The sequence below is a fragment of the Trachemys scripta genome, chromosome 5, assembly GCF_013100865.1.
Source record: "Trachemys scripta elegans isolate TJP31775 chromosome 5, CAS_Tse_1.0, whole genome shotgun sequence".
In the NCBI taxonomy this organism is placed as follows: Eukaryota; Metazoa; Chordata; order Testudines; family Emydidae; genus Trachemys; species Trachemys scripta.
Window position 1 is genome coordinate 87,271,237 of NC_048302.1, and position 15,136 is coordinate 87,286,372.

Consider the following 15,136-nt stretch of genomic DNA (forward strand, 5'->3'; position numbering starts at 1 on the left):
GATTTTTAAAAAATCACAATAAATCATGAGGTTAAAACAAACAATACAAAATGTAATGCTCAGTTTTATATTATTTCAAATATTTGTACTGTAAAAAAGATTAAAGAAATAGTACTTTGCACTACAGTACTTGTATGAGATGTATTGAAATCTCTTTATCGTAAACGTGCAACTTACAGTTGTTAATTTTTTAACATAGCTATACTCAAAAACAAAACAATGTGAAACTTTAGAGTCTACAAGTCAAAGCATGAACTTGTTTTGTCTTACCGATTTGGCGGAACAAGAAATAGGACTGAGTGGACTTATATGAGGTGAATTGAAAAATGCTGTTTTTTTCATCTTTATTACAGTTCAGATATTTGTAACCAAAAATAATATAAAGTGAGCACTGTACACTTTGTATTCTGTGTTTTAATTGAAATCAATATATTTGAAAATGTTTAAAAAAATCCAAAAATACTTATAAGAAATTTAAATTGGCATTCTGTTATTGTTTAACAGTGCGATTAAAACTGCAATTATTCACGACTGTTTGTTTTTTAATCTAATTAATTTGTTTTGCATTAATTGCATGCATTAACTGCAATTAATTGATAGCCCTAGTTTGTTTGTTTGTTTATTTTTAAAGTTGAATGCCCTTTAGCACTTCACTTTACACACAGGTGGTATTAATGACTTATAACTTTGAGACTTGGACATAATCAACGGTAGAAAATTACAGTTATTGTTGGGATCAAGCACACTGAACATTTGCACCTGATTCTCCTGTTTTTTATAAGGTCTTTTCTATATATGGAATTATTCATGAATAGTTACTGCACTTTAAATGCATGCCCTGCCTTCATCAGAATTAACTTTTCAAGTAGACAAGCTGTTACAGTAGTATAACCTCGAGAATGATTCCAATGATGCCAATTGAGTTGTAGTAGTTTAATGTTAGAGCAGACTCCCATCGTATTATACAAGACATGTAGCAGTTTTATATTTAAGTAATCTAACCGATTTTCCCTTTCATCGGCATTAAGCTACTTCATTTAGTATATACGTTACAGTTTGTTTGTTTTTCTTGGCTACAGTTTGTAGGTGCATTCTACAGACATTTTTATTTTGGGGTATTCGATCTTTGAGCAATTAAAGGATTCATTGGGAATTTACCAGTAGCCCAAAGACCACATATGCATCGATTATGGTTAAGGCTACAATTTAGTCATAGGTATTTTTAATAAAAGTCATGGACAGGTCACAGGCAATAAACAAAAATTCACAGCCTGTGACCTGTCCATGACTTGTACTGTGAATACCCCTGACTAAATCTTAGCTGGGGGGCTGCTGCTCTGGGAGCCCCTCCCCCAGGGCCAGCCGCCTGCACCGGCCACCTTAGCAGCAGCCAGTGCAGCTAGCCCTGGGGCAGCTCCGGCAGTGGCCAGTGCAGCTGGCTGCAGGGCCACTCCAGCAGCGGCTGGTGTGACTGGCCCTTGGGCTGCCTGAGTAGCTGGCCCTGGGGCCAGCCGCTTGGGTGGCCCTGGGGTCAGCCACAGTGGCTGCTGCAGAGGTCACGGAGGTTGTGGAAAGTCACGGAATTCGTGATTTCAGTGACCTCCTTGACAGACCCTGAGCCTTAATTATGGTCCTAGTATGTAACACTCAATCTTGTCCAAGCAAACTTTAGATGAAGGTAGAGGAGCTGAGGTGCTGCAGCCTGCATCTCTTTATATTTAAAACAAAAGAAAAAAGATGCTGTGGGCTAGGGTTACCATACATCCGTTTTTTCCCGGACACGTCCGGCTTTTCGGCAATCAAACCCCTGTCCGGGAAAAACCGGATGTATAATCAAGTGCAACACGAACATACAAAAACCATATTTTGATAAGTCGGTAAAAATAGAGCACTTAAGACATTTTTAATACAAATTGTTATGTTTTATGCTTTACAAGTTAATATTTTGTTTGGTTGTTGTGTTCCGTGAACCCTTCAGTATTTATGCTATTTTGTCCACAGGGGCCAAGAAAGTGGTGGAATTGTGACAAGTGATGGAGACTCAGCCCAAACATTTAAAGTGCACAAGGTAAAATTTTAAGGACTTTTTTTTACTATTTTGTTGCCATTTTTAAGAAGTAAAAGTCTAGTCTTTACATAAAAATTCAGTCTTTAAAATAGAGAGAAATAAGGAGTGCTCAAAGGAAAAGTCGGGAAAAAATAACACACTTCCACCTGGGGTGCACAAGGAGAGTCTCTGCTTGTTCCAGGAAATAGGAATAATAAGCAAGAGACATGACAAATCCTTGTTATTTCCTAAGAGTACCAGGTTCGGTTCCTTAACTTACTGTTCTATAGACCAATTTTAAACTTGTTTAAAAAAAAATCAACCACAAAACTCAGACCAGGTTATCCTTCAAGTCCACTTCAAGCTTTCAAAGAAACAAGGTGGGTGAGGCAATATCTTGTCTCTTTCACCAACAGAAGTTGGTCCAATAAAAGATATTGCATCACCAACACAGCTCCAACAACACTGCAATTAATTTTTCACTCCAGTAAAAAGAAGTCTGTTCAGCTGTCAGCACCAGAGCCCTTTTGTGCTAATGTGTTCGCTCTGGTGAGTTGAAAGGGTTTGATGCTGGCAGTTCTACGTACTGATGTGTGAAACCAGCAGCGTTCTAGTGGAATGGAGGGAAAAGAGTGAGACAAAAAAGAACATACTCCATGAAATTAGCTACAGATTAATGCCTGGAAGCAGATGCACCTATGACTGACTCGGGCTTCAGTAAGTGTTATGGCAGATGCTTTGAAGAGTTGAACGCTGCACACACAAATTAATAGATCCAGAGACTGGAAGGAAATCTGAAAAATCCTCCATCCATTTCTATCAGCCTGATAGAAACTCGGAGGGTGCCAACAGGCCTAAAATGGCCAAAGCCCAAAAAGGTCTTAGGCCAAAGCACTTAAAGTGCTCTAAAGAATTTACTTCCTATATTTCCACTGCGCTGACGTCAGGAAATGAAATACAAGATAACCAACTACCCTCCTGCAAGAAACATAGGGATTGGAACTGTGTCAGTTAAAACGGTATCTTCTGCCCAGAGGTCCTTCACTGACCTCAGTGTTAGAAGGGTCCAAGTCCCAGGAGGTGGGAGCGTGCCCAGCAGGACAGAGCTCTCACACTAACAAGTCCTTAAAGCAGAGCATGAGAGTTTCCTACTTTTCTCACACTGGAGAAACAAAATCCAGGAGTGAGGATCCTGCACTGATGCAGACTCTCTCAGCTGATAAACTGGCTCAGTTGCTTAATCCAATAACAGATGAGAGGGGGCGGTATCTCATAGCCTTTTGTTTTTAATGCTACTTTTCTTCCTATCCTTTAGCACTTTTAATTCATACTCTTGCTTAGGACCCTGTTCTTGTTTTTGAGCTTCCACTTCTTTTTAGGTTATGGGAGATTTCCACTTCTAACGTTAGCACTTCCTTTAGCAGACACTATAATACTTTATATTGATTCCATAAGAGCTGTGGAGAATGACATTTGAGCATATCCATATTAAGAATTAAATATGATGACTGCATCATCTCAGAAAGGTTTAATATTAGAGCAGTTGCATAATATGATTTCTCTTATCTTTGGGATATGTCTTGGCTGCAGTATTTAAATTCTACAGTCACTATTATTTAAAAACGAAAACTTGAAGGGCACAAACCAGTGAATATGGTCTTGTCCTTGAAGTTGTTCTGTTTAAAAATTGAGTTAATTAAACTGGTGCAAATTCCTGTAGGACATACTTTTTATTAGTTTAAAATTGATTACTTCTGCTTAGTTTGCATTTATGAATTTACTGACCTGACCCCCAGACCATTTTAAATTAAGAGTCTATGCAGAGTTCTGCAGTGATGTAACTAAATTGGTCTAAAGCCACACTGTTCGGTCTGGTCTACAATTAAATTAGGTCAACCGAGCTACAGTGCTCAGGGCTGTAAAAAATGTTGTGCCCTGATCATCATAGTTAGGTCAACCTAACCCCCAGTGTAAACGTAGCCAAGGTGATGGTGACGGGGAGTAACTCTATCGACTGAAAAATCCCTTTCATTGATGAAGGAAACATCTACGCTCTGGGGCTACAGCAGTGCATAGCTGTGGTGCTGTAGCAGCTGTAATGTAGACATGGCCTTAGTTAAACCAGTGGAGCTTGGTGTGTAGGCCAGAGCTTGCTCTTTTTGCCTTGCCTTGTATTTATCTGTTGCTACAGTAGCATTTTACATTGAAATTCTGTTTGTGCTAACATCTCTTCTCCTTCCTCTAATGATCAGATTCATACATAATTTCTGAGCCTCCAAGGCATTCAAAGCTTTTTAATGAATTAATCTTCATAACACTCCAGGGAAGTAAATATCATCCCCATTTTCGAGAGAGAGATTTAGACATATGAAGAGACTTTGGCAGACTTTTTGTGACCTTCAGAGAGTTCAGAATAGAAATTAGAGTACCTGATTTCCCAGTCCTGTACCTTAATTACTTAAACCCTACATGCTTTTAAATTCCTCTCTCAAAATGCTTGTTGCCAACAGGAGCACTGCCTTGGCTATTGAATATGCTAGGATCTCCTGGGGCCTATCTATAAAAGTTCTGATTCATTTCTGCCTTAAGTCAACTTGGATACCTGAAGACTTTTCAACAGAGTTTTCTGGTTCTTTCAGGTTAAGAACACCAATCACAGCAGTGGCCAGAATTACAAATAATGGGGACTTTTAAACACTTACCTGAAGCTGGTATAAAAACAGATTCATTATGGTGCTGGTGATTAAATGTATTATCCCATTTTTCAGTAAGAAAAACACAGAATATATTGTGTTGAAATATTTTTGTTTTATAGTGTTCTCTAAATAGCATTAAAGAATAAATGTAGTTGAGCTTTTAAACTTTAAAATAGCATTAAAAGAACAAAGCCAGTTGAGCTTTTTAAATTACATTTGAATATAAATACATACAGTATTCCCAAATTTTCTTCTGCTAGTGGTTTTTCAAAGGATATTTTCTTATTGAATGGTAACCGGGGACAGTCTATCTGAAAACAAAATATGCTCCAAACAAAATCCCCCCTTATGTTGTGTATTATCCTGATATAAGCCTTTGCCCGCATGACCACTTCTTGTGGTGTTCCCCTGTCCTGTGATCTGCCTGTCTGTCTTGTCTCTCTAGAGGTAAGCTCTTTTTTTTTTTTTTTCTCCCCCTTCTTCTTCTTCTCCTCTTGTTGCTGTTGGTTTTTGCTTGCAAAATGCTGGCATAATGGGTGTGTTGCTGGAAACAATAATAAATATTTTTTTTGTTTTGTTTTTTGTTCCGCAAGGGAATGGGTCTTATTAATCATGTGTTCAGTGAAGACAATCTGAAGAAGCTGTATGTTTCAAATCTCGGAATTGGCCACACTAGGTACTCCACGTCGGGAATCTCTGAATTAGAGAACTGCCAACCTTTCGTTGTAGAAACTCTTCATGGGAAGATTGCTGTGGCACACAATGGTGAATTAATAAATGCTAAACAACTCAGAAGAAAGGTAGGAATCAGTCCTGGTTTTTCCAGTATCATTTATTAATGAGTAGGAGGTAGAAATGGGCAAAAAATTGGTCACATCTCATAGCTGACACACAATCCCTTAGGTCATTGAAAACTAAAGAAAATGGTGAGGAACTCCAATCCAAACTAATGGGCAGTGCACTGAGCAGGGCCGGCTCCAGCATTTCTGAGCAAAAAAAAAAAAAAAAAGCTGCGATCGGTGGCGGCAGCTCAGCAGCAGGTCCTTCTCTCCTAGAGGGAGTGAGGGACCTGCCACCCCCGAATTGCCGCAGGTGCTGCCCCTCTCCCTTGGCCGCCCCAGGCACCTGCTTGTTAAGCTGGTGCCTGGAGCCGGCCCTGGCACTGAGAAACAAAGTTTTTAATTTGTAACTCCTGTGGCAGGGGTATAATCTACTTTTCTTTTATGTTCTGTGTTAATGTTGATCCAATAGGAAAACTAATCCAGATACAGTTATGAATAGTTCAGTTTGAATCTGCCCGTTGCACGGCAGTCATTAGAAAAAGCAAAGAGTGCTTAGAAAATATCACTCAATACATTGACATGTCCTCATCTGCAATATAATCTATTTTTGTCATCACCTTGAGAAAGCTATAATGGATATTGAAAATAGTAGTGGAAAATAGTAATTTATGGTGATGTGAACACATAAGGAGACCATCAAAAATTTATATATCATAGCCCGTAAAGAAGGGGACATGTTGCAGAGCAGAATTAAAACCTCACAGATGCTTCTCTTTTAACTCTGTTCAAAGAACAAGGGAACATACTACTACATCAAAGAATTGTAAACTTATGACTTGGAAAAGATAATGGTACTTCATGCAGAATGTAGTCAATCTGTGGATGCCACCACTGCTGCAAGAATGTATCAAGACAAATATTGTGACTGGTTTCAAAATGATGCGTTAATTTTATGTTCAAGCATAGCTGTAAATGTGATAATGGTAAAAATGATATCTAGGCTTATTCTGCAAGATCTATAAAGGTTAACTAGGAACCCTCCAGTGTGAAGCATTAAACAGGCATGAATAGTAGGCTAGATACTTTGCAGGTTCTCCTCTTCCTTAAATGCAGTGTATGTTGAGCACAACAGACTAGAAGGACCATAAGTCAGATTCAGTCTCTCACATCTTGGGTTGTTGGTTTTCCCCCACACCCCTCCCTCTTCAGTCATTTCTTCTTTCACTGTTTACTTGTGCTTCGTCTGGTCACCTGTTCTCTGTGCTCTGCTTCAGCTCACCATGCGTAAGCAGCAGTGAGAAAGTGACGAAATCCCCAGACTGAGTAGCACAGTGGATATTAGGGAATGCCAACTTTGCTTTATGCTTTAGTCACCAGTAAAGCAAAGCAATGAAAAGACGGGTGAGGGATGCAGTTCAGAGTGTCATTTTATATGAGCCAATGTTGTGCACCAGCTCCTTGGACAAAAGTATTTACCAAGTGCTTTGGGGTCTTAGTGACTGCTACATTAAAACAACTTTTCAGGGCATGTAACTCTTGCTAAACTAAAAATGGTGCAATGGTTTCATCGACTGATAACACTATATTTTGTCTTTTAAAAAAAAAAAAAAAAAAAAAAGCTGATGAGACATGGTGTGGGACTATCGACCAGTTCTGACAGCGAATTGATTACCCAGCTGCTGGCATTTACACCTCCATTAGAGAATGATGATACCCCAGACTGGGTGGCAAGGTAAGGGGTTAGGAGCTGGAAACAAGAGTATTGTCTGAGTGTAAAATACAGCAGTAGTACTTACAGAATACAGCCATCTATAACATACCATTGTGTTTACTTAATCTCATTTCAGAATCAAAAATTTAATGAATGAAACCCCTACTTCATATTCACTACTAATGATGCATAAAGACATAATCTATGCAGTACGTGATCCCTATGGGAATCGTCCACTCTGCATTGGTCGTCTCATTTCAGTAGGCAGTATGAGTGGAAAAGGTAAATCCTATGTAAAGACTGGGTAACCAGCCATAAGTATGTTTACATTTTCAAAGCTATATAAATAATACATTTGCACTTAATGGGGAAATCATATCCACATTCATGCAGTTGAAAGACTTTTCTTTAAAATGTTGCTCACTCTGAACATCGGATGCAGTAATATCCCAATATTGGTTGAGTTATAAAACACAAAATACAGTTTGATGGTAGGAACAAATTTTAAAGGAAATCAGAAGCACCTCTTCTCTCTTGACAATAATTCATAGATTCTAGGACTGGAAGGGACCTCGAGAGGTCATCGAGTCCAATCCCCTGCCCACATGGCAGGACCAAATAATGTCTAGACCATCCCTGATAGACATTTAGCTAACCTACTCTTAAATATCTCCAGAGATGGAGATTCCACAACCTCCCTAGGCAATTTATTCCAGTGTTTAACCACCCTGACAGTTAGGAACTTTTTCCTAATGTCCAACCTAGACCTCCCTTGCTGCAGTTTAAACCCAGTGCTTCTTGTTCTATCCTTAGAGGCTAAGGTGAACAAGTTTTCTCCCTCCTCCTTATGACACCCTTTTAAATACCTGAAAACTGCTATCATGTCCCCTCTCAGTCTTCTCTTTTCCAAACTAAACAAACCCAATTCTTTCAGCCTTCCTTCATAGGTCATGTTCTCAAGACCTTTAATCATTCTTGTTGCTCTTCTCTGGACCCTTTCCAATTTCTCCACATCTTTTTTAAAATGCGGTGCCCAGAACTGGACACAATACTCCAGCTGAGACCTAACCAGAGCAGAGTAGAGCGGAAGAATGACTTCTCGTGTCTTGCTCACAACACACCTGTTAATACATCCCAGAATCATGTTTGCTTTTTTTGCAACAGCATCACACTGTTGACTCATATTTAGCTTGTGGTCCACTATAACCCCTAGATCCCTTTCTGCCGTACTCCTTCCTAGACCGTCTCTTCCCATTCTGTATGTGTGAAACTGATTTTTTTTCTTCCTAAGTGGAGCACTTTGCGTTTGTCTTTGTTAAACTTCATCCTGTTTAACTCAGACCATTTCTCTAATTTGTCCAGATCATTTTGAATTATGACCCTGTCCTCCAAACCAGTTGCAATCCCTCTCAGTTTGGTATCATCCGCAAACTTAATAAGCGTACTTTCTATGCCAATATCTAAATCGTTGATGAAGATATTGAACAGAGCCGGTCCCAAAACAGACCCCTGCGGTATCCCACTCGTTACGCTTTTCTAACAACTCTCTGAGTACGGTTATCCAGTCAGTTATGCACCCACCTTATAGTAGTCCCATCTAAATTGTATTTGCCTAGTTTATCGATAAGAATATCATGCGAGACCGTATCAAATGCCTTACTGAAGTCTAGGTATACCACATCCACAGCTTCACCCTTATCCACAAGGCTCGTTATCCTATCAAAGAAAGCTATCAGATTGGTTTGACATGATTTGTTCTTCACAAATCCATGCTGGCTGTTCCCTATCACCTTACCACCTTCCAAGTGTTTGCAGATGATTTCCTTAATTACTTGCTCCATTATCTTCCCTGGCACAGAAGTTAAACTAACTGGTCTGTAGTTTCCTGGGTTGTTTTTATTTCCCTTTTTATAGATGGGCACTATATTTGCCCTCTTTCAGTCTTCTGGAATCTCTCCCATCTCCCATGATTTTCCAAAGATAATAGCTAGAGGCTCAGATACCTCCTCTATTAGCTCCTTGAGTATTCTAGGATGCATTTAATCAGGCCCTGGTGACTTGCAGGCATCTAACTTTTCTAAGTGATTTTTAACTTGTTCTTTTTTTATTTTATCTGCTAAACCTACCCCCTTCCCATTAGCATTCACTATGTTAGGCATTCCTTCAGACTTCTCGGTGAAGACCGAAACAAAGAAATCATTAAGCATCTCTGCCATTTCCAAGTTTCCTGATACTTTTTCTCCCTCTTCACTAAGCAGTGGGCCTACCCTGTCTTTGGTCTTCCTCTTGCTTCTAACGTATTGATAAAAAGTCTTCTTGTTTCCCTTTATTCCTGTAGCTAGTTTGAGCTCATTTTGTGCCTTTGCCTTTCTAATCTTGCCCCTGCATTCCTGTGTTGTTTGCCTATATGCATCCTTTGTAATCTGTCCTAGTTTCCATTTTTTATATGACCCCTTTTTATTTTTTAGATCATGCAAGATCTCGTGGTTAAGCCAAGGTGGTCTTTTGCCACATTTTCTATCTTCCCTAACCAGCGGAATAGCTTGATTTTTGGCCCTTAATAGTGTCCCTTTGAAAAACTGCCAACTCTCCTCAGTTGTTTTTCCCCTCAGTCTTGATTCCCATGGGACCTTACCTATCAGCTCTCTGAGCTTACCAAAATCTGCCTTCCTGAAATCCATTGTCTCTATTTTGCTGTTCTCCCTTCTACCCTTCCTTAGAATTGCAAACTCTGTGATTTCATGATCACTTTCACCCAGGCTGCCTTCTACTTTCAAATTCTCAACGAGTTCCTCCCTATTTGTTAAAAATCAAGTCTAGAACAGCTTTTCCCCCTAGTAGCTTTTTCAGCCTTCTGAAATAAAAGGTTGTCTGCAATGCAGTCCAAGAATTTGTTGGATAGTCTGTGCCCCACTGTGTTATTTTCCCAACATATATCCGGATAGTTGAAGTCCCCCATCACCACCAAATCTTGGGCTTTGGATGATTTTGTTAGTTGCTTTAAAAAAGCCTCATCCACTTCTTCCACCTGGTTAGGTGGCCTGTAGTAGACTCCTAGCATGACATCTCCCTTGTTTTTTACCCCTTTTAGCCTAACCCAGAGACTCTCAACACTTCCGTCTCCTATGTCCATCTCTACCTCAGTCCAAGTGTGTACATTTTTAATATATAAGGCAACACCTCCTCCCTTTTCCCCCTGTCTATCCTTCCTGAGCAAGCTGTACCCATCCACACCAACATTCCAATCATGTGTATTATCTCACCAAGTTTCAGTGATGCCAACAATGTCATAGTTGTATTTATTTATTAGCACTTCCAGTTCTTCCTGCTAATTACCCATAATTCTCGCATTTGTATATAGGCATCTAAGATACTGGTTTGATCTTTCCTCCCAGTTTTGTCCTGACCCTTCTTTCTCTCTGCCAATATAGCCCACACTCCCTCTCGTTTCCGACCCATCTCCCAGGTCTCCATGTTCCCCACTTACCTGTGGGCTTTGCTCACCTGTTCCCGTCGAACCTAGTTTAAAGCCCTCCTCACTAGGTTAGCTAGTCTGTGTCCAAATAAGGTCTTTCCCCTCCTCGAAAGGTGAACGCCATCTCTGCCTAGCAGTCCTTCCTCGACTAGCATCCCGTGGTCTAGGAAGCCAAAGCCCTCTTGGCGACACCATCTTCGCAGCCAGGCATTCACCTCCTAATAAATCCCCCTTCCCCCATGGCAGCAGGAGAGAGAGGCAGCTCAGTTGCAGCAGAGATAATTGGAGAGAGAGTTCTCCCCTCTGCCCTGGGAGAAAAGTGGGGATGGCTGGATACAGGGCCTATTTCTTCTCCTTTTGTTGTAGGGTCGCTTATAAGAGTTGGGTTACTGGTGCTTATTTGTTTTATTGAAGGGGGAAAAAAAAGATTTTGGGGGGGATTCTTCTGGGAGGAGCTGGGAAACCCACTTGCCCACATAGTAAAAACCCAAATATGGGAATTTGAATAAAGGCTCTTCATGTTCTTGCTAACCAAATGTTCTGAGTTGGATAAAATCTGGTCATTCGTGGAAGATAATCCCAAAGGAGAATTGTACATGCCTTCCCATCTCAGTGCCCTGAGTGATACCAGTGATTTTCAAGGAAAAGCCTTACAGACCTACTGTGCTGTAAGATGGGGGAACTTGACATTTTTAACTGCAGGCAAAAAATGTGTAAATCCATTCTTTGTCCAAAGGAATCGATATGGCATGGGGGAGTGTGTGAGAGAATTTTCTAAAGAGGAATCTCTTAGAAAATATTCATAATGTCCAAATATATTAGTGTTTGTATCCTGTTATGTTATTGATCTGCCCATTTGTTCCCTTTCATTTGCCTATCTTTGAGAATTTTCCTCACTTTGGGCCCAGTGAATGCCCATTAAAGTCCAAGGGCACCCTTTTATTGACTTCAGTGGCATTGAAGCAGCCACTTGATATACGGAGAGGAAGGAATGTCTTATCTAAACAAAAAGCATGTGTATACACCAGGGCCTCAAAATCTATTGAGATGGAATTAGGGGGGGGAAAGTCATGCGGAGATAAGGAATTTATTTCTCTGAATTGTCCAGTGACTGTGTGGAACTGGCTCTTCTAATCTCTCAAGGACAAGTTTTATATAACGTTTCCAAAGAATAGTTTTTCAAGAAATGTTACAGCAACTTTCGATTCCAAACTTTCTATTCAGAAATCATGACTATTTGACTTGCCCAAGTACATGATTACAAAGTATAACAGGGCAGAAGTGCTGCAGGAATTTAACACGTTTAGTGATGATAGTTCCAAGGACTGTGAAGATAATGTAGCTATAATTGAAAACTTTATTACAGGGAAGAAAAACAGTGAAACAGAAGGATGGGTGGTCTCCTCTGAATCCTGTAGCTTTTTATCTATTGGTGCACAGTAAGTTCCTTCACATACAAGATGATCTGTAAACACTTTAAATCGTGAATAGAGATACATACAGTGTGTAAGATTATATCTTCAGTTTATGGATTTAAATAAATATGGCAATAGTGTATTCAGAAGTCCTCTGCAAAGAAGACTTTATGGGTATCTCTTCACTGTAAAGTTAACTCCTTTTCAGTTAGCTTAACTAAGTGAGTGCAGCCACAATGTAAAATAATATTCCAACTACAGAATGGTTGTATTAGCAGCTGATGGGTTGTGTTGACTCAAACTACAGCCTATACCTCCTGATAGGCTAGCCACTTCAGTTGAAATCTCCACCACACTCAAATTATGGGGTTTTTATGTGCAGGCAGGATTCAAGTTGGGACAATACTGGAGTTAACTGTAGTGAAGACAAGCCCTGTATATAATTCAAAAAGAAACAGGAGAAATGTTCTCTGTGCAAAAACATTTAATTTTCAGTGAAAATAAAAACTACAGTGAAGTCAACAAAATAACATTCATTCCTATAATGAGGAATGTACAGTTAATTTGCAAATCTGACATTTAACAAATCTGCCACTAACTGAGTGTTATGTTGGTAAGTAAAATTGTGTCCGCTTAACGTGGAAAAACAAGGTGAAAACTACAAGAAGTAAAAATAAATTCAGAGCAAAAACTGGAAACTAATAACATGTGTCTGAACTTCAGCAATCTATTACATTGTGAGATGTTATAGAAACAAGCTACACCATATGTTCCTCTGTGTTCACTGCTGTCATATCTGTGTACCAATAATTAACTGATGGTACCATCTTTGTTTCCTTAACAAAAGTTGCTTTGCTCTGGACCCACCTTCTGAGACTGAGATACTTCTGCTAAGAATCATCAACGGGGGACTTTTGCATTATTTATAAATCCCAGGCTTTCTCAATGTTATCAGCTAGCCTACTAATTCTAGTATCTGGCTAATGAATATGCATCCATATTCTGGCTAAATTACATCTCCCATCCGAATCACTTAATCTTTGTTTTAAGACGTGCTGGTGTGTGATATGTGCAGTGAATATTTTTCAACATTACTCAGATATGCATTTCTTGACTCATGTTTAGTAAAATTGAAAATCTAAGTATTTTGGAAATGAACTCCTGGTTCTTTTTGCCATTTAACCTCTAGTGTTAGGATGCAATTAATTGGATAACTAAGCTGAATTTACTCCTGGGGAATTCTGCGCCTAAAAATTCTATGCACAATATTTTAAAATTCTGCATATTTATTTTATTTGTCAAAACAACACAATATAATCATGCTGGTTTCAATTATTTTTTTGTAATTTTATTTCAAAATACCTGTCAGCAAGTATGTCTGTAACAATACAGACCCCCCAAAAAAGAGAGATTCCGGTAATGTGTGGGTTTTTCTTTTCTTTTTTTTTTGATAAATATATTCCTTACTTGCATATTAATACAGAACTTTGAGCAATCCATTTAAAGTACAATCCAGAAACGTATTTCCTGCATCCCTCAGAAGCATAGGCTTGGGGGATTCCAGGGGAATGAAGGAGCTGAGGAAGAGGAAAGGAGCCTGGGAGTGAATCTGGAAGGTTGTTGGGTGTGGGTGGGAGAAGTATGGAACGTGATTTTTGGGGGAGGGAAGGATTGTTAGGGAGTTGGGGAGTCTCCCCCATGCCTTTCCTATTCAGTCAGGCACATCTGCTCCCATCCCCATGGGGGCCCTGCAGCACCTCTCCCATTCAGTCCCTGGCTCAAAGCTGTCACCCCACTAGCTCCTGAGCCCACATCCTAGTCCCCCCACTAGCCCTTCTGAACCCCAGTCGTCCCCCCCTCCCTCCAGCAGTCACTAACATAGCTCTGCTGGCAGGATGAACACAGCTGTCTGCTGGCTGGTCTGGTGCCACAGCGACCTCTGATGGGTGAAAGGTGGAACTGCAGCAGTTCTCAGGCAGAAAGTTAATTTTTGCAGGAAAAGAGGAAAAAATTCTGCGCTGTACATGAATTCTAGTGCATGCGCAGTGGCACAGAATTCCTCTAGGAGTGTCAATTGAAGCAGAATATTTAGACAACAGTAGTTAGAAGATCAACTCATAGAAGATCTAGGAATATGTTTAATAATGCAATCTCCAAGCTTATTATATTTTTATTAAGTCTCCAGCTTCAATTTTTGTTCTAATTATGAAAAGATATAATCTAAGTATATGGACAGCAGACCTATATTCCAATAATCCCGCCTTATTCAGTTGTAGCTGCCTTCCACCTTCTGTTTTGATACTGACATGACCCTAGTTACTGACTGTTGTGACAGCTCTTATGGCTACATTCCTCATTCAAGGCCATTTGATTTTCTGGGATTTGTGTTACTCAGCTTTCATAGAAAAGTGTCTAAATTCAAAGTCAAGACTAAATTAAGAGCCAGTTTATTCATCTCATGATGGCCAGGACTTGACTCTATCTTACACTTGTAACTGAGACTAATATACATAAATCATTTAAGTGTCTTCTAGACTGTTTCATGTGATGGGAGAATGTTCTTAACAATTTAGTGCTAAAACTGGAAATTTACCATTTTGGGGTACTAAAGCAGGCTGCACTAGTCTTGCATTAGTGCTGGCAAAGTCCAGTGCTAGGAGCCAAAGGGTCAACTTTAAAATAATTAATATTTTGCGACTGCTGAATATCCGAAAGTTGACTGGTTTAGCAGAACATGGTTTTGTTTATGTTCTAAAACTAACATGCAGGTGTATGGAAATTTCTAAATATTGCAAATATCTCTTCAAGGTATTATCGTGAAGTCCTCCCCGGGGAGATTGTGAAGATATCCAGATATGATGTCCAAACACTGGATGTTGTACCAAGACCTGAAGGAGATCCATCAGCATTTTGTATCTTTGAATATGTTTATTTTGCAAGGCCCGACAGCATTTTTGAAGGTATGAAGATAAACTATAGTAAACAAGGAATGCAGACGTTATTGAAATGG

General features: G+C 39.6%; 1 protein-coding gene across 1 annotated transcript in view; it reads left to right on the forward strand.

The window, feature by feature from the left end:
- Positions 1–15,136, forward strand: part of PPAT (phosphoribosyl pyrophosphate amidotransferase) — a 55,562-nt gene that overhangs the window by 35,121 nt on the left and 5,305 nt on the right. The window contains exons 2-7 of the mRNA XM_034771871.1: positions 2,002–2,068; positions 5,337–5,543; positions 7,145–7,257; positions 7,373–7,518; positions 12,078–12,150; positions 14,935–15,086. Coding sequence (XP_034627762.1) covers positions 2,002–2,068; positions 5,337–5,543; positions 7,145–7,257; positions 7,373–7,518; positions 12,078–12,150; positions 14,935–15,086 — 758 coding nt within the window. The remainder of the gene's footprint in view (positions 1–2,001; positions 2,069–5,336; positions 5,544–7,144; positions 7,258–7,372; positions 7,519–12,077; positions 12,151–14,934; positions 15,087–15,136) is intronic.